The sequence below is a fragment of the Temnothorax nylanderi genome, unplaced genomic scaffold (assembly GCF_030848795.1).
Source record: "Temnothorax nylanderi isolate EJ_2023f unplaced genomic scaffold, tnyl_v1.0 TNYL_tig0037_pilon, whole genome shotgun sequence".
In the NCBI taxonomy this organism is placed as follows: domain Eukaryota; kingdom Metazoa; phylum Arthropoda; class Insecta; order Hymenoptera; family Formicidae; genus Temnothorax; species Temnothorax nylanderi.
This window is the reverse complement of record NW_027249099.1, coordinates 159,026-179,019: the sequence shown is the minus strand read 5'-3', so window position 1 is coordinate 179,019 and position 19,994 is coordinate 159,026. Positions and strand designations below refer to the sequence as shown.

The 19,994-nt window shown below is 45.7% G+C and overlaps 1 protein-coding gene across 4 annotated transcripts in view; it reads right to left on the bottom strand.

The window, feature by feature from the left end:
* Positions 1–19: 19 nt before the first annotated feature.
* LOC139771205 (uncharacterized) overlaps positions 20–19,994 on the bottom strand; it is a 48,135-nt gene continuing 28,160 nt past the window's right edge. For all 4 annotated transcript variants that reach the window (XM_071703786.1, XM_071703788.1, XM_071703789.1 and 1 more), the window contains 2 exons: positions 6,172–19,846; positions 20–5,799 (listed from right to left, as the gene is read on the bottom strand). In XM_071703786.1, the coding sequence (XP_071559887.1) occupies positions 5,630–5,799; positions 6,172–19,846 (13,845 nt within the window). In that variant the 3' untranslated portion in view covers positions 20–5,629. The remainder of the gene's footprint in view (positions 5,800–6,171; positions 19,847–19,994) is intronic.

Genomic DNA, 19,994 nt, shown 5'->3' with positions numbered 1-19,994 from the left:
GAGGCACACAGGCGACAAATTCTAAGGTATAGTGTATATTTATTATATTATCATTTTTATCATATAGCGTAACATCGTTATTTCTATAATAATAATAATAATAATAATCATAGCACCATGAACACTCCACAGTAAGTTTTTTTTTCTTGTTTTTTCTCTTTTAATTCGTTATTCGAAAAGAACGCGACGCGCCGACGGGTGAGAACCGCGATCGTGTAATCGTGTAAGGAACTCGAAATATCAGGGAACATCCGAGAGTGACGTGACCATGGTACATCCCGAGCGTCCTCGGGACGATCCTTGGATATCTGTCCGAGGTCTTCGCCGATATTGCGCTGTTCGGAAACGCGAAAGTCTCGCATCACTCTCGTTGCGCATCAACGAGACTCTCGACCGGATGCGATTGGACGATCTTCTTCCCTTCTTATTTTCTCTCTGACTAGAGCTGCTCGTGGAATATCCGAGAAAATTTCATAGCGGAGGAAAGGCGCATATCTTTTGATTTTATCAATTCGTGCCGTTCGTCCAGCTCGTGAAATAAGAAGCGATCGAGGGGGGAAAAAGGCGCGAGCGAAACGTCGAGAGCAGAAGGGCGTTACTTTCCTCCATTGCCCGGGATGCCCAACAATTTTTCTCTTCTAATTAAGAATATTATTATTGATTGTTCTTCGGAGAAATTACCGATGTCACTGTTCTCACACCCGTCGGGCGTTGCGATTTTTTGGGGGGTTCGTACAGGTGTTGAGGCTCACATTTCTCACATCTCTCTCTCTCGCTCTTTCTCACTATCTCTCTTTCTCACGCTCTCTCTCTCTCTCTGTCTCTTTTATACTTCCTTTCTTACGTACTTTGTTCATATATTATATAGGTATCTATATATATAATATATATTTTTTTTCTTCCCTCATATTTCCCGCTAATCTGTTTCGGTGAAAGCTCGTTCCTAATCATTTATTTGTTCTTTTTTTTATTATTTTTATACTTTTTATTTAAATTACTCCAATAAATTCATCGTTTATTTAATCTATCCTGCGCGCATCATCATCGATCGACAATAGCTTCTCATTTAATAGTTTATTAATTTATTTTGTTTTTCGTTAAATTGAATTTCATAATTTTAACATCCTACCTAGATAACTGGTCATTATATTACTTGTCAATAAATAATACGTAAATACATAGGTACACATATTCATCGTCATCATCTCTCTCTCTCTCTCCCTCCCTTTCTCTCTCTCTCTCTCTCTCTCTCTCTCTCTCTCTTTTACTTTTCTCCTCATCTCTGTCTACTTCTCTCTTAAATACTTTTCTCTTGCACGTCAACTCACTATCATACGTATGAGGGTATTGATAAATATAAAAACTCTATTCATGTATATGATAGAAAGAGAACGATGATGATGATGATAATGACCCTCTCTCATGAACGTAATCGTAATATTAATAATATTAATAGTAATCGCAGTAATAATAGTAGCACAATAATATTAATCGCAATGATAACAAGCATAATAGTCATTAAAAAATAATCGGTGTGGTAATAATCGTATTTATATAACAATATCGATCGTTCTCGCCTCTCTTTTTCTCAATGTCACTTACGTCACTCACTCTTTCTCTCTCTTACGTTTTTTTTGCCTATTACAAAATTCTCTCGCTTGCTCGTCCTCTCTTTCGCCATTCGGTGAGATAAAATCTTGGTCGCGCACGACTCCGCCGAAAGCAAAACGAGACATTAAGTCTCTCGCTTCCCTGACAACTGATTTTCGAATAAACGCGCCTCTGCGTTCGGTGAACGCGAATAAAAAAGAAACGATCACGAACGCAAGCGAGAAATGAACAATAAATAATCGAACGAATGACAGATGAGCACGTGGGCGATACCGTATATGTACCGTGTATGCGTGTGGCAAAGTAAATCTCGCGTAAAATCGGAACGGAAAAAATCGTGTGTAACTTACAGGCGGTAAAAAACTTACGCACTAATCTATAGAAACCGGGCCCGAGGGCCACTCTATCGCTTCTCGTTTTGCAGCGACAAGACAAAATCGCTTTTATCACCGTCTCCCCCGTATATATCACCGTACCTCAATATCGTCATCAACGATCGGTCTAATCGAGCACCATCGTTTTCGTGTAGGCACGAATGTGTCTCGTATAGAGGAGAGCTTTCTCCGACTTTCATTCGGCGAAATCCGCTTGCGGTCATTGAGATCATGCTTCAACCGGGCAACACAATTATGCGAAAGACGTTCTGATCTTTTAGGCGTTCTCATTTTTCAAACGTCACTCAGGATTTTCTCAATTTCCATGATAAAGTCACAGGATGTCTATTGCAGACACGAAAGGTCTATCATCTTTGTGATATTAATTTCGTCAAAATATTACTTTCGTCGGTGGATCTCGCGAGAATGGTGAGTAAAGATGTCCTCTATAAGCTACAGTTCGATATCGCGCTTAATCGCACTTGTCTCTCTGTTACCTCTCGTATATCGATTCTCCTTCCGCGGCCTATGTGTTCTCTCGTAATTCAAGGATAACGATGAATCACTACTACGTACGCGTTACGGTACGTCCTTAAATCGCAGCTGCGGTCATTCTCGCGTCGAGTCGAAACCGACGCGTTTTGATTTCGATTCGAATTTAATTGATTCAAGGCGATACATCGACTTGACATTATCATCGGCATGCGACAATTGCGATCTAGGGGTACGCATGCAGGGTCGGCACTAGATGGGCTTCTTTAAGGTACAATTATAAGAACGTTAAGAGTCAAGATATATTTGGTACGACTCGGTCTCTCTTAGAAAAGATGGGGCACCACCCAGACAGCATAAGTGTCTAAAAGTCGTAAAAAACGTCCGAAAGAACTTAGTTTTCCGGAAGTCCTTTACGTAATACGTACGTCATGTACGTATATTTTGGATCCTTGTGCTGTTTGGAGCAGAATTTAACCGTACCACCATCGACCTCACGAAGACTCGCTGATAAACGTGTACCCTCGCATCAGGAAGTCACGGCAAACAGCTTTCCACGCTTCTACCGGTAAGATAAAAATGAATGGAAGGCCTGTCATCGGTTTGCTAAAAACATTCATGTCCCATTTTAGAGTCTCAAATAAGCGCGATGTTCGGCACCATTCCCTCTCCGTGTTATCAGATCGTTGTCCGTCGTTGTAGTCGTCACCATCAGTTTTGTCAGTTCGTCACGCATTGGCTTAAAACGCCTAGCTAAGAAAAAGTTAAGTACAAAAAGTTTTCATCGATCTTAATCAACCCTACCCCCCCTCCCCCGAATGCATTCTCGCTGATTTTAAGATCAAGCCAGCGACGAACCGCAAAATCCATCTGCGAACGGATATATTTATTCAACGATCAGTTTTTTTTTTTCAGACGTTACTTCGATACTTCGGAAAACAGCGATCGGCCAAATGTTTCTCACGCCGCGCCGCTGGGATTGTCTACTAGCGCGACAGATAGAACTTAGTTCGATTTGTCATTACGAGGATAATGTGACTTCTTGCGGCGGAGATTTTAGTCCGTTTCTTTTGACGCGCTCTCTTTTTTTTTTATTCTTCCGACGCTACACGGTTTAAGCACCCGACAATTTTTCCTTCACGCCATCGAGTTTTTTTTTTGTAATCATCATTCTTCCTTTGAAGAATTGTATTTTCGACAGATTATTTTTCACACCCGACAATTCCCTCCTGTAGAAAATTCCTAGAAATTTTTAGATGTCTTCAGGTATTTCCTCGAATTGCTTCCCTGCAATATCTGATCGTGAGATGAGTTGAAAAATTGCTTGTGCGACGCTACAATGATTCGATCACTGTAAGACACCTTCCACTATCGCTTTCGACGTATCCGACATTCGTTTCCGTCGGAATAGCGATGCAATGCGATGGCCAGGTGAACAAGACGATTTCATTTCTCTCACGAAGACGACGTCATCGTCCACCACGCGAATCTCGCGCGCATAATATCGATATCCGTAAAAGATTCTCGGTGCTACGACCGCCTGTTTTCCGAAGTATCGTTCGGGAAAAGAAAGGCTTCTACGAAGGCAATTTAAACAAACGATCGGACTGTTTATCCGTCGGATGGACGTTTTGAGACATGTCATCATCGCCCTGCACTCTCCTCGCGGCAACGAAACGCTCTTCGGACCTCTTTTGATATATCATCCTCGTCGGACTCCTCGGCTAGCGCGGGCCGCGTCGTCCGCCGAGCGGACGACGCGGCGACGGAATCTGTCAAGCTCGCAATCATCACTCCTCCGCCCGCGCGTATCTCTATGCCCTACGATATAGAAACACGACACACAGATAATTCCTACTCTAGTACTTCTCGATGGAATTTAGCTCCGTTTTACCTATGCACGAATAGACATTTACGACGAGAAAGGGGACCGTTAGTCACGTAACAACGAAGGAATAATATTTCGCAGGTGAAACGTAAATCGTTCTCCGTAAATCGTGCCACACGTCCTTACGTGTCCCATTGAAGGACGATCCACCGACGACACGAACGATGGAATCCGTCCCTCGACGCGCGCGCGTCTATCGAACGCGCGTCCCTTTCACAATGTATGCCTTCCCGCGTAAGTTGAACTGCGGTACTTCTCTTCTCTCATTTTTTTTCTTTTTTTCTTTTAACTGATACACTAAATACTACGCGGTGCTCTTGAAGCGGCAGCTGTGTCAGAGATATTAAAAGTCTTAATTTGATCTGCTGATCGAGGAGAGGATGCGGGCGAGGAGGTCTCGCATCGATTGTTCGATGATCCGCGTTCGACGGATTTAAAATTAGAATATCCTAAGATCAATTTGTAATTTTCAGTTAACTGGCGTTACAAATTGTTACCGGACCGCGGCGCTTATGGACCGTCGTCGTTTCGCGATCGATCGTCGCTCGTGCAACCCCATCGTCCCTCTTTGTTTTAGCTTCATCTTCGCAAAAACATTCTCGATTTGAGCAGTGATCGATAAGTATTGTAGGCGGTATCAGCGCGCTACGGGCCGCGAACGGTGCAGAGTGTGAAAATATATAAACATCCGATGGACGCCGCTGTTATCAGCGCAAACCCTCAATCGAACGTGGAATTCTCCCTGTCGATAATCTCGGCTTCTTAGAAGTAAATAATTAATTTATACCTTGTATCTCCGTGCAGGAAAAGAAACCCTCGCGATCTTTTCCCCCCTCTCTTCCCTTCTTCTCGTCGCCCGCACCGTCTCCTCGCGAAGGAATAAGGAGAACGTTTCTAACTTAGATTTAAAACAATCCCAATTTTTGAGACCTGAGCGCGATCGAAAGTCGGTCTCGCTTCCTCGGGACTGCCTCTACATTGTTTGACAGGATTTCTACGATCCTGCTAGGCCGCGGAGCTACGACCGCGAGGGAATCTCGAAAATTCAAAATGTTGTTCGTCTTCGGGTCTCCTAGAAGGGGGGGGGGTCAGGAATCACCTGACGGGACGGTAGGTCGGTCTGAGCTCTCTCTTTTTATCTTCTTATTTTTTTTTCTTTTTTTTCCCTCTACGAAATGGGAAATGAGTTCGGAAGCGCGAAATGATCACGCGCTCCGGACGCCGCTCAGAACTCGACTATTACGGCTGAGCAGGCTGCCAATCCCTAGAACTCGAGCCTGTAGGCGCTGCAACTAGTCTCGTGATCTTGGAGATTGATAGTGCATCGGGACGCGGACGGCGACAGGTCTATGTGATTCGCCGCGAGCGCTTCCTCGTTATCGGCGACCCAGTAGCCCAAAGTGTCGGTGTCGTAGGTCGGAATCATGGTTACCTCTGATAACAAAGGATAAAGTTACAGAAGTCGGAGTCGGAACACGTTGCATGATTAGCATGGATATTACCCGCATTCGAATATTAATATCGTTACGCTTTGATCGTGATCGAGTTTTAATAAAATATCGAGGAGAAATAATTTAAAAAATAATAATTAATAATATTTTTTGGGATCAAGTTATAAATTATCGGCCGTCGAGGAAAAAATATAATAAATAATTAATAATATTGATGGCAGTTGTAGAATCTGAGTTACATAACGTATTTTTTACAAATGTACAAATATAATGTACAAATATAACAATATTTGCAATAATTTATCATGAAAATATGTAGATCTGTAATTTCTTAGTATAATTTTAATAAACTTACCGAGATCCTTATCCTCCCAAGTCTTTTTAGCTTCCAGCAGAGCGTCGTAGACTTCTCGACTGGGCTCGGTGCCGCTGAAGACGTAGTATCTCGCTCGCACTCTCTTGAAGAATTCCAGAGAAGTATAGTACGAATTTCCGTGATGGGGCACATACGCCAGATCCATGTAAACCGGCTGAACCTTGTTCTTCGAGTCCTTCACCTTCTTTTCGTTCTTACCAGGGCTTTCCGAGCGCTTCTTGTTCTTGATGTTTTCCGACTGGATCTTCTTCGCTTGTTTCCGCTCTTTTTTCGGTGTACTAGGTGCTCCCTTGTTCGACACTTCGTTGGCCACTGGTGCGGGCGAGGGTAGCCTTAGAGGTTCTCCCCAATTTTTTACAACGTCGAAATTCAAAGTATCAGAGGTTGTCTCACTTGAGCACGATGGAGATTGAGCAGGATTCTTCAGATTAAACTTTCTGGGCGGTTTAGGGGACGGTAGACCGAGAGGAGGTCCCCATCCCTCTAAAGGATCTTTCTTCGAGTCACCTTTCGAGTCATCCTTAGCGTCGTCCCGGAACAGAGACGACGGATGATCTTTCTCGTCGGCCGCTTCATGTCGCACACTACCGTTCGTGTATATGGGCGCTATCCCGCTGCTGAAGGCCCCTCCGGCCTCCTTCATCTCTTTGCGCTCCATCAGAGCCTTATCGAAGTCGAGGTCGGCCTCGTCGACGTACCGCTTCGCGTCCGGCTTCTCGCCGTAAGCGCCGGCAGGCTCCTTCTCGACCGTAAATCGACTGTGAACGGGATCGCCGCTCTTCTGTATACCAGTCTCGCCGTGGAAGGTCTTCATAGCGGAAATCTCGGGCGGCACCGCTGGCAGCTCGCCGTAGAAACTACTACTCATCGCGGCTGTTGAGAACTCGACCTGTTTCGATGAATGTCCGACTTGCGAGGTCGAGGAGAAAGGTGAGCCGGGTGGCTCGTCATCGGAAAAGGTATGTCGCTCCTCGCTGCTACCCCACGGGTGTGTCATGGCCTTGCTACGCACGCTGCTGTGCTCACTCAATGGACTAGCCGGACCGCGATCCTTTTCGCTGGCTACGTCGTCGGAGCCTGGACTGTCGCTACGCTGCAACTCCGAGGACTTAATGCTACCGATGATGCTGCTGATCGCGCTCTCCGCGGCATCTTTGCTCGGCAGACGTTCGTCCACCTTCACGTCGGTCTTCTCGGCCAGCACAACCGTCTCGCCTTTCTCATTAGTCGTCTCCGTGACCTCCCTGGTGGTCGTCACTATTTCACCTTCGTCGGATACCGTCTTCGTGGTCGTGACGATAGTTCGGATCATCTCGCCTGATCTAAATCCTTCCGGTGTGTCCGTCGACGATCGACCGTCGGATCTTCTGTCCGGCGTTGATCTACCCGATACGTGAGGCTGAATCGCGGCTCCTTCTCTGATCAACGGCGACATAGGAATCTCCGGCGTAGACTTGCCGCTAAAGACGATGTCCTTGGGCAGCGATATGTCTGGCGAGGACTTGCCCGAATAACTCTTGTCGTCAGATATAAGTTCTCGTATTAAAGGAGACACTGGGTGTTCGAATTTGTCCGCGTCTAAGTGTTCCTTCACCGTAGACTCGAGTTTATCGTCATGTTTGGGATCAGGTGTTGATTTACCGGAATCGTAGAAGGCTTTCACATCGGGTGTCGCAGTGCCCGATGCCACAGTCGTAATCGTTTCCTTGATAATCTTCTCCGCAGGTTTGGTGGTTTCCGTCAATTTTTCCAATAATTCGTCGCTGGCCAAAGTGTCCGTGCTCTCCTTGACATCTTTCTTTGTGATAACCTTGCCATCCGGACCAGTGATCGTGGTTACAGTCGTCACGATTCGCTGCACGTCGGCGCTGGTCGTTGCGTCAGATGCATCTTCGTCACTCACAACCTTGTAAGTTGTACCCGAGGTGGGATCTCTGTAAATTTTCGAAGGATCAGTCTGCGCCAATTCGGCATCCGGTAATTCTTCTGTCACGATCGTTCGCGTCGTTCTCGTCGTAATTGTCTTTACATATTCATTGGAATCTTCTTTCGAGTCATCCGTCTCTTCCTCGGGGACGACGATCTCACGTCTGATCACCTTTGTGATAATTTCGGGCTCGTCTTGCTCAATAATTTCCCGTTTGACGACTTTAATGACCACTTCCGGTTTGTCTTGCTCCACGATTTCCCGCTTGATGATCTTGGTAATCGCTTCGGGCTCATCTTGTTGGATACTTGATCGTTTAACTTCTTTAGCTATTTCTTGTGATTCGATTCCCTTCGTGACATCAGTTGCCGATTCCGCTGCATGATCAGCAGATGTAATTTTTGGCTCCCCGCTCTCGTCGATATCATGTTTCTTCGTCGCCGAAATCCCTGCAGTCTCTTCGTCTTTATCGATAGTTTCCGCGATCTTGCTTTCTCTCAAAATCGTGACACTTTCCGCGGGTTGCACATCCTTCGTGTCTTTCACGTCCGTTCTCGTTATGTGAGTCGTGGCCAGAGTAGCCTCCGGTAACTTTCCGGGCGCTTTGCCGGTTGATTCGATTCCGGATGCGGAAGTCGCGTCATGTGCAAATTCCGGGGTTGATTTTCCAGACAGCGTGGTTATATGCGTCGTTCGCATCTCCGTCATACCGCCGGCGAAGGCCTTGTGGAACTGGCTCTCGTAATCCGTCGGATAATCAGGCTTGTCTAACTGTCGCTCACCCGATTCCGGATACATCCCCATTCTGTACTCGACCGAAGACTTCCTGGCATCGCGCGGCAACTCATAATCTGCCGTTTCTTCAAAGTGATACACTGCCTTATCGTGGTCCTCGTCCGGTTCTTCCTCTTGATAAATTTCCACATCGATCACAGATTCTCTCGGAAGCTTCCTCTTCAGTATGATCTCCTCCAGGATCTCTAAGATGACGTATCTGGGTAGAGAAGTCTTAACGATTATCTCCTCGAGTATCGCCTCCGTGATCTTCCTTCCTTTCTTTATATATTCCTCGTCCAAGAGCGTCTCGATTTCCATTCGCTTTTCTTCCGATATCAGGATTTCCTCGTCTATGCGCGGTTCCGATCGAGCCGGACTATCCTGGGTCGATTTGTCGGAAGGGATGGGCTCCGGACTCAAGCTGGGGCTAGCAGAAAGCCCCGCTTTCGAGTCCCTGCCAAATCGATCGCTCCCTACAGGAGATATCTTACCATCCGGACTTTCGCTCCTCATAGTGTCACCTGGCTTTCCTTTTTTTTCAAAAATATCCGGACTCTTTTCTCCGGGTTTCTCTAAGTCGCCTTCGATTAAAGTGTTCCTGGGTATCTTCGTCTTCACAATAATCTCTTCAATAATTGGAATGAGAATGAATCGTGGCACGGATTTAATCAATTCTTCCAAGGCTTCCGGCGTGATTTTCTTTTTCTTCGCAATAAACTCTTTAATAATGTACTCTTCTACCTCCGCTTTTTCGTCCGGTGCCAGCCATTCCGCTTCCGGTTCTCTTCCGTATTGAGATTCGGAGGCTTCGTCATCTACGAAGTCGAAGACTGCGCTCCTGGGTACGTTTTCCCGGCTAATAATGTCCTCTATTATCTCCATCACTGTAAACTGGGGCACCGAATACATCATAACCAATCTCTCGATCACTGTCAAGCTGATCTTTCGTTTTCTCACAATGAATTCATCTAAAATGTACTTCTCGATCTCCGCCTTTTTCTCGGCTGTCACTTTAACGATGTCTTCCTCTTCGTCGTCCGATTTCTCTATCTTGCTCGGCTGCCCGGCGTCCGGTTCTTTAAAATCGGCAAATCGTTTCTCGCGAATCTTCTGCATTTTTTTCTCGATTGAGTCGGGGGAAGTTATAGGACTCTTGCTTTCTTTCTTACATTCGTCCTTCCCGTCAAGTGGTTTACCCATATCGAGATGCGAGACAAAAGCTTCCTTTTCTGCTTGAGGAAGCAGCTGTTCATCGACAAAACTGGCTGTTCTAGATCTGCTGGCCGGTGTTTTCTCGCCAACATCGAAGACACTGTGCGAACGCGATCTATCCTTCGGAGTTTTGTCCACTGGCGAACTAGCTCGCGACGATTTAGCAGATTCGTCTTTCGGCGCCTTTTCGGCTTCCAAACTCGGCGAAATTAATCGTTCTCCCTTCGCTTCCGGTGTTTGCGAAATCTTGATGTCAGTATCATCGAGCCTCTCGCTGGCAACACTCGACGATCTAGATTTTTCCTTTTGATCGTGCTTGTCGTCGGCTGAACTCGGTGACTTTGAGACATCGGATGGCGATTTCGGCTCCGTCTTGTCACTAATGATGCTTAACGATCTTGCCTTCTCGACAAAATCCAACTCGCCGATTATGCCGGATATTTTTAATCCGTCAATATCTATTTTCTCCATTGATTGCTTATCGTCCATCGACTTATCAAAAACAATGCTTGAAGACACCGGTCTGTCGTGTATTTCATAGTGTTCTTTGACGCTAGCCTTGTCATCGGACTCATCGCTAGCAACACTGGGAGATTTGCTTCGATCAACAGGTGGTTCTAATTTATCAGAGACGGTAGGCGATGTCGATTTTCCCAATAATTCCGCTTTCTCACTCGCGACGCTTGACGATCTGGATTTATCGGCTGGTGGTTCCATTAAGTCTTTAAGATCTGGTTTTTCCTCCGTAACACTGGTCGCTCTCGAGCCATCGGCAGATTTCTTCTCGTCAGACCTTTCACTTGCCACGCTCGGAGACTTGCTCCTGTCGTGCGGCTCTTCTGTTTTGTGAGGAATTACGGGAGATATCGGTTTTTCGATCGGTTCTTTTTGGTCACTCGTCGCGCTTATCACACTAGCCGATCTGGACTTGTCAGCCGACGGTTCCAATACGTCTTTCAAGTCCGCCGCATCTCCAGCGATACTCGACGGTTTAGAGCTAACGGCTGACTTCGCCCCTTCGCTGGCCATGCTCGGCGATTTACTTCTATCGGGTTCTTCCTTTTTATCCGGGATTGTAGGCGATTTCGCTTTTTCCACTGGTTCCTTGTGATCAGATGTAATACTCGCGATACTAGGTGACTTAGATTTATCCATCGACGATCGTTCTGTAATGTCTGTTAGATCACTGCTCGGCGATTTCGATCGTTCTTCGAATTCCTTCAGATCACTCGTAGCACTCATCGCGGTGGGTGATTTTAATTTTTCATCAGGTCGCTCCGTGACGTCCTTCAAGTCCGGCTTCTCTCCAGTTATGCTTGGCGATTTCAAGCGATCTGCAGGTTCCGCGAGATCTTTCAAATCTATTTTTTCTCCTGCGATGCTCGGAGACTTGGAGCGGTCAACTGGTTCCTTTTGCTCGCTCGTGACACTTATAACGCTCGGCGATCTTGACTTATCAACCGATTGTTCGGTAACAGTCTTCAAGTCTGGTTTTTCATCAGCGACACTCGGTGACTTCGAACGAGCTGGTTCTTTAGGTTCGCTAATACCGCTCGTCACACTCGGTGATCGTGATTTGTCTGATGGAGGTTGCATTATATCTTTCAGATCCGATTTATCTTCGTCAAGCTTCGGAGATTTCAACACGTCCTTTGGTACTTCGGCTTTGTCGTCGGGTGATTTCGCTACTGCAGGGTGTTCCAGTTTGTCATCCTTAACGCTTGCGACACTAGGCGATCGGGTTCTCTCGACTGGTAAATCCATATCTTTGAGATCTATTTTTTCTACAGAAACGCTTGGTGGTCTAGAATGGTCACTTACTTTCTTGCTATCTGATTTATCACTAGCTATACTGGGAGATCTATCTTTATCATGTGATTCTTCAGTCTTATCAATAGCTTTAGGCGAATCTGGCCTATCAAAAATAGGGGACTTTGGTTTCTCTAAATAACGCTCCGTCACATCTTGAAGATCCGGCTTATCCGCGGCTATGCTCGGCGACTTCGAACGTTCGGCCTCCTTCCTCTCGTCGGATTTATCGCTGATCGCGCTTGGAGATCTAGCTTCGTCAATTGGTCCCTTTTCATCGTAATGTTCACTCTCTAAAATAGGCAACTTCTCACTTATCGTTTCTTTCTCAATGACACTAGGCGATTTCGGCTTATCAATTTCTTTCTCGTCTTTATCACTTAGAACACCAGCAGACTTATCGAGAGATTTAATATCCTGCTCGGATTTCTCACTAGCAATACTCGCAGATCTAGATTTATCCACCGGTTCTTTCTCTTCTGGCTTCTGTAGTTGTTTAACGTCTGTGGCAATTTTGAATTCAGGCAATTGTTTAATTGCTTCTTCGACAGCAACGTCTTCTTCGGTAATGGGTGCCTTCGCAAAGTACATTTCAGATTTATCTGTGGGTGACTTTGAGAAAATCGTCTCGGCTGGTGAAATATCTTCTGAGTGGAATGATTCGGGTGTCTTCGGAACACCAATTGTTCCTTCTTTCTTAGGTTCTGGAAGCACCTTCTTGATTGGAAGTTTTGGTTTTTCGGCTGTTTCTATCGGAGACTTTTGCGTTGTCATATCAAGAGGCGATCCTGGTTTTTGTACATCTTCACGTTTCACTTCAAGCGGGGAAGGAGATCGTGATTTCTCGATTTTTTCAACAGGAGAACCAGGTTTCTCGATCTTATCTTTAGCCGGAGATTTCAATTCCTTTGTCTCTCCTACATCCTTGGCAGGAGATTTCGGTTCCTCTCGTTCCTCCTTAGGCGACTTCGGTATATCTTTTTCGGCAATTTTATCCTGCAAGTCTTCTTTCTCCACGGGAGATTTCGGCTTTGCAATATCTTCTAATTTTTCTGGCACCTTTGGCTTACGCGATTCCAATTTTTCCAAACTGTCTTCAAGATCCTGCGAATCACGAGGACCAACGGGTGATTTTTCCAAACTATCTTCCGGACTAATCCTATCCTTACCTTCTGGCGCAGATTTTTCGGAAATGCTATCCGTCTCGGGAGTACTCACGCCCGAATGCGAGTCCTTATCTAAAAGTAAAGAATCTTTATCCGGGGTGGATTTAGCGGATACATCCTTAAGAGAATCATCCGGAGTGGCGGTCTTCGTGAAGATTATGCTGCCGGTTGGACAGATCTCAGTTTCTTCTCTGCCATCCTCGCTACATGATGTAACCAGCATCCTTTTGACAGTGCCATCGTCAATTTTTGAAGGTACGTGTGCTGGTAATGTTTCTTGAGGACTCTTCTCTTCCTTAGTTACCGGAGTTTCTTTAATTTCTGTGGTCTCTAATAGTTTAGATTTCTTATCGTCGTCCATCGGCTCTTGTGCGAAGCCTTCAGCAACTTTTTCAGGATGCACAGTATCTTTCAATATTTCGCCTTTAATTGGACTTGTTGGTTTTGATTTGTCATCCTTTGTTTCAAGTTGCGGTTCCTCGACTTTTTCTTTGGCCACGGGCTCAATCTCTTTCATGCCGAGCTTCTCGTCAATTGCCTTCGGGCTTGGTGTAGTTGATTTAGAAATAGCTTCCGGTATGTCAATTGATGGTCGTTTATCGGAGAAGTCTTTGGATGTTTTCCTACTTGATTCTTCGATCAAAGGCTTTTCTGCTTTGTCAGAGACTGTTGGTATCGATTTCGCAGTAGTCTCTTTCAGAAGAATGTCATCTGTCTTTTCTTTAGCCTCGTCTAAATATTTCTCTGTGGTATCGACGATTTCCGATATCTCGGGCGTTTCCCGTTCTTCAGGTTCTCGTTTTTCAGCTGGTTTAATATCTTTCGCGACGTGAGGTTCTTCTATTCCCACCTTCCCTTTGGTTTCTTGCACGAATTTCTCGTCCGCCTCGATAACTTCGCTCGTGGTATCTTCTGCGGCTTCTTCAGTGTCCTCTTTCTCTTTCATCTCATCCGCTTTCTCGGGAGACGTGACTGGTACATCGCGTACTTTATATTCCTGTTCGACAGCTTCAAAGTCGTCAATCACGTCTTTCTCGTGCTCCTTCGCAACTATAGACGAAAGTTCTGGGATCGTTTTCTTCTTCGCGTCAGCTGCATCGGAAATCTTTCTAGGTATACTGACAAATCCATCCACTTCCTCCTCCTCCTCGACATCCTCCTCTTCAGACATGGCCGATAATTCCTCTTCAGTACTTTCTCGTTCGAGCTCCTCTTTTTTGTCTTCTTTCAACTCAATTGGAGTTTTTTTCTCGGCCAGTATTTGCGATTCCGGGATCACTTCCTCCTTGATACGCGATAATTCTTCCTCGGTTACGCTAAGTACTGCATGCCTCGGCATCTTTCTCTTAATGATAATTTCTTCGATAATCGCGATAATGATTCTCTTAGGCACCTTCTTTTTACCACAGATTTCTTCAAGTTTTTTAACGTTAATGTTATCCCCTTTGGTAATGTATTCGTTAACAATATATTCTTCGACTTCCGCTCTTTTTTGCGAAGTTATCGGTTCTTCCATTTTCGGGATTTCCACGCTAGGCGCCTCAACGACTGATTTTTCTTTCTCCTCCTCGGGTGTCTTTTTGGATATTGCTGATAATTCTTTCTCCGTAACATCGAGTAACATGTTCCTGGGAATCTTTCTTTTAATAACAATTTCTTCGATAATTTCGATGAGAATTTGCTTGGGCACGGTCTTCTGAGCAGAAATTTCGTCGATTGTCGATGCGGTAATCTTTTTGCCCTTAATAATGTACTCATTGACGATGAATTCCTCAACCTCTGTTCGTTTCTGAGGCATAATCGGTTCTTTTTCTATAGATGGAGCAACCTCAGCGACAGATTCTCGTTTCGCAGTTATGTCTATTTTCGGTGTTATCTGCTCCTCTGCCGATTGTTCTGGCGATTCTTCCGGCGATTCCTCTTTAATTATTTCCGATAATACTTCTTCAGGAATATCCAGGATCATATGCCTGGCACTCTTTCTCTTAACAATGATCTCTTCAATAATTTCGATAACAATCTTCTTAGGCACAACTTTCTCAATCGAGATTTCCTCGACGACTTCTATAGTAATTCGCTTTCCTTTGACGATGTATTCGTTAACGATGTATTCCTCGATCTCCATTCTCTTTTCAGGTGTGATAGATTCCTTTGGCTTCAGAATCTCGAGATCGTCCACTACGATTTCCTTGGGAAGTCCCTTCTTCACGATGATCTCTTCGATAATATAAATCACGCGTTCCCTCGGGATGCGTTTCACCACGGTGATATATTCGATCACTTCGATGGTAATCTTCGTCTTCTTCGTAATAATTAATTCCTCAATTACTTCTTCAACGGGCGCTTCCCTGCTGAGAACTTGCTTGATATCCTCCGGCAACTTAGGAGGTTCCCGAAAGCCGATCTCCAGTCCTTCAGCGTATATCTTGTCCCCGACGAATTTCGGCGAAGTCGGCGTAGAACCGGGAGTCACCATCACTATCTCCGCCTTTGCCGGCGAAACCTTTTGCTCGAAGCCGATCACGGGCTCCTCTATTTCCTCGAGCTTCTCCTCGAAAGATGGCCGTTTCGCAACTTTCTTCACGCATATGCCCTCGATACCAGCGTGCATCACGTCCACTCGAGACGTATCGTCGTCCGTTGGTTTTTTATGTTGATCGCAAATATGCTGATCGTCTTTTAACATCTCCGTACAAATCTTTTGCGCGTCCCGCTTATCCCTCGTTACATCCTTCGCAGGCGACGTCACTGTATCGTCTTTTTCCTTCACCACTTTTATGCAGGGTTCTTCCTTTACCTCGATAGCGCCAGGTTCCTCATGTGGCGCCAGAAGTTTTCCAGGCTTCTCGATAAGTTCTTCGTGAACCGGAAATACTTCTATAACGCCGACTTTCTTCGGTATCGCAATATCCTCATGAGCGAGTTTAAGTTCCTTTTCTTGTAATTTAGCGATCTTTTCCGGAGATATTTTTTCACTTGGTACAGAAGGTTTTCTTTCCATCGAAATTGGAGAGATTTCTTCCTTCGATGGTTTTCTATCTGTCGAAATTGGTGAGATCTCTTCTTTCTTAGGGGCTTGATCGAATATCGCTTTGCCGGGAAGAAAATCATCTTCTCTGAGAACCTCGGCGACTTTCTTTACGATTTCTATGACATCCTTGGGTTTATCTTCGAGCTCAATGCCGGCAACGCCAGCAAGGACTTCTCCGACATCCCTAACGGCTTCTTTCATATCTCTGTATGGCCCTTCTATCTCCTCTTCGTATTCATTTTCGAATTCTTCATCTTTTGGTATGTCAAACTTGACCTTTTCCGGTTCTTTTACATCGGACAAGTGACTCACGATGTGTGGCTTTATCTCTTCCAACTTCTCGGCCACCCCTTCCAAGGTATCCTTTACCGCATCCTTCAAGGCAGATGGCACTTCATGTACCTCGGCTATCTCTTCCTTAATTTTATCCTCCAAAGATTCCAATGAATCTCTTAAACTGTCTTTCACAGTTTTGAATTTTTTCGAAGCTTCCTCTAATAGTGCCTTTACCTCTTCTACATCTTCTCCAATGTCCTCTTCCTTCAGAAGTTCAATTTCCTTCGCAATTTCCTTGTCTTTAATTGGTTTCGCCGGTGAAACGGCACGTGGTGATACGTCCTTCGCAAGGACTAATTCCTCGATTTTGTCTTCTACTTTTTTAATCTCATCCAATTTATCAGTCGGGAGTTTCTCTTCAATATCTGGCACTCTTTGCCTCTGTGTGTCCAGTATCTCCTCCTGGATAAATGACGCGGTTTCCTTGATAGCGGCCACTTTCACGTCAGCAATCGTGGGTTTCGCCTCTTCGAACGTGTCAGGTTTGTCAACGGGCTTACCGATTTTAGGGAACATCTTCTCCATATCGACTTCTTCTAAAAGCGTCTTCTCTGGCACTTTCGGTTCTTTCGGAGAACTCGATTTCGAAGATTTTTCGTCAGAATCCTTCTCGGAATCTTTCTTCTTCTTAGTCAATTTATCAATACCTTTTTCAAATTTATCCGCTACCTTCCCGAAGAAGCTGAAGACACCCTTTTGCTCCTTTGCGGTCGGCGTAGGTGGTTCTTTACCCTCCTGAGCAGTCGGCGATGGCTTTTCCTCTTTCCCCTTCTCGAAATCTTCCATTCTGTAAAGTTTAGGATCGACCTCTTCGTGAACCGGAAGATCGGCAACTTCGTCGGGTGTTTTAACGATGTCTCTTTGCAAATTGTGCATTGCCTGGCGAACATCAAATACCTTGACTTCCGGCTTGGCAGCCGCAGGAACAGTTTCCGGAACGACTTCTTTCTTCAGCTTATCAGGAGCGTCCTTCTCCTTTACCTCTTCAATAACATGTTTCTCGTCAATATCCTCTTTTATTTCATCTAACGGTATTCGCTCGTCTTCAGGCAAAGTCGGAGCGGTTGTAGTTGCCCCTGATTCTATCGTCGAGATTCGCTCCTGAGACTCTTCCATCTTTTCGAGAATATTATTCTCCTTCTGATCAACGTCCGGCTTCATGTCCGTATCGGTCGTTTTTTTCTCCGATGAATCCAATTTGTCCGGACTTAGACTGGATGGCTCCTTCGTGATTTCCTCGCTGTCTTTCTTACCGGAGTCGTCCTTCTCTTCGGCTTTTTGTACGATTTCAGCTGCGGAAGCTATTATCTCCTTCACTTCTTCCTGTAACTGTTCCTTATGCTCCGAGGATAATCCAGCGATTTCTTTCTCCTTTTTATCCACGATCTTTTCTACCTTCTTTTCCGGGCTGTCGTCCTTTCCCTTCTCCTCAGGTTCCTCCTTCTCGCCCTTTTCCTTCATCGCCTCTACGTCTTTCAGCGTCTTTGCCTTTTCCGACTGAGCTTCGTCGAGAACGTGCTTTTGTTCGCCCTCGCCGCTCTGAGCAGAATCTTCGGTGTAAACCTCTTCTTTCTCCACGATGAGATACTCGTCCTCCTCAGTTAATTCTTGACTCTCCTTTCTAGAACCTTCCTTCTTAGGTACGTCCTCAATCTCGGCGGTGACATCCTCCTCCGTGATATCCTCCTCTTTTTTATCCGTGGCCTCAGCCGTGATTTCGTCATCTCCCTCGAAACGATCGTCCTTTCGGGTCTCCCCGATCCTTTCCGCTTTTTGTAAAACAGCTTCAATTTCTTCCACCACCTCTCGCTCTTCCTTGAGATCTGCCAGCACTTTACTTTCTATAGAATCTAGTGATATATCTTCAGATTGTTCGACTAAGCTCTTATCGATCGGTTTTGCGGCATCTGGTTCTATGCCAGACGGGGTGGAGACCGTCGACGAATCGGTGGTGCCTTTGTCGCCCTTCACCTTGCGAATAACGCCGTCTTTATCGGACTTTACGGAAGCGGTTGGAGTACTGCGAGTAGATTTTGCCGGGCTGCCCGGCATACGGGCTTTGTTAGGACTGACCGGTTTCGCGCGACGGCTGATCGGCTTCCTGTCTATCGGCTTAGGTTTCGCGGATACCTTGACGGCGGGCGCCGCGGTATCCTTCACGGCGGACTTCTCGACCTCGGACTTCTTTTGTTCCACGACTTTCCTATTGTTGGCCTCCTTGGCGCTCTTAGCTGGAAGACTTGGAGCGACCTTGGCCGCCGGTTTTGCCTTCGGCACAGCCTTCGATATCTCTGTCTTTGTCGCAGCGCCGTTCAGAGTCTTCTTCGGGGTAGTCGGAGAGGACTTCATGGCGTCTCTTTTCTCCGCACCGGAAAAGAGGGCTTTGACTTTCTTCTCACTCACCTTCGGTTTCGGGGTTACGTCGCTCTTCTTTAATTCGACCTTCACCGCGGCCTTGCTTTCTCTCGGTTCTTTCTTCTTTGGTTCGGGTTTAGGTTTCGGTTCTTTAGGTTCCTTAGATTCCTTAGCCTTCTCGGACTCCGGTTTGATTAAGTCAGTCTTTTTCACATCATCCTCTCGTTTTTCAGGCTTTTCCACTTTAGCTGGTTCTTTTTTCGGTTCCTTCTTCACCTCTTTCAATTCCTTTTCGATCTTCTTACTCTCCTTTGCCTCGGTCTCGAGCTTCTTGTTCTCTACGACTTTCTTCGTTTTTATTTCGGTCTTAGGTTTGGTCGGTATAATCGGCGTCGATTGAGGGGTACTCTTGGGTGCAGTCGTCTCGTCCGCGGCCTTGATGGATTTGGGTTCCGATGGCTCTCTTTTCTCTTTCCTCTTGGACTCCTTGTCGATAAGACTGAATTTCGGCTTGGCCGGCTTATCTCTGAGCGTCGCCAGAGACACTGACGGCGACAGAGTCTTCGCCGAACATACCGGATGCTTCAAGAAGTCAAGATGTTTCAGTCGTTCGAAACCTTCGAAGATCTTGTGTTGCGGCGTGCTGCCGGGAAAGAGAATCCGCGTAATATTGTCTTCGGGATTGGCTGGCAGCCAAACCAAAAGCGCGCATATCGACACGAGATTCTGGATCGGAAATGTGAGATTATTCGAATCCTTCTTGTGAGAGCCTGCGAACAGCTTTGAGTCCGACGAGTGCCACTTGGCCAGGAACTCGCGCACCTCGCGACTGTCCTTGCTCGGACTGAGCACGTACATGTCCAGCGTGCCGTGGCCCACCTTGTGATAGAGATTGATCGGCTCAGGATTTCTGTAGCAAGGATGGGCACGGAGATTGATGTGACGAAGATTCACCACCATCTCTTGGCCAATGTCGGTGAGGTTGAGCACGAGCGGATCGATGTCCTTATCGCCATCAGGTGAATTTGATTGTCTTCTTTCCTGCATTGTATATATTTTTATTGATGAGAAAATAGCGAGGATATAGCAAAATTTTAGCGATTATTAGGGAGAATTTGAATTATTATTGTAAATATATTGAGAAACTTTTTAAAAAAAAAAGATAAGTACTATAACAGTGACTACTTAC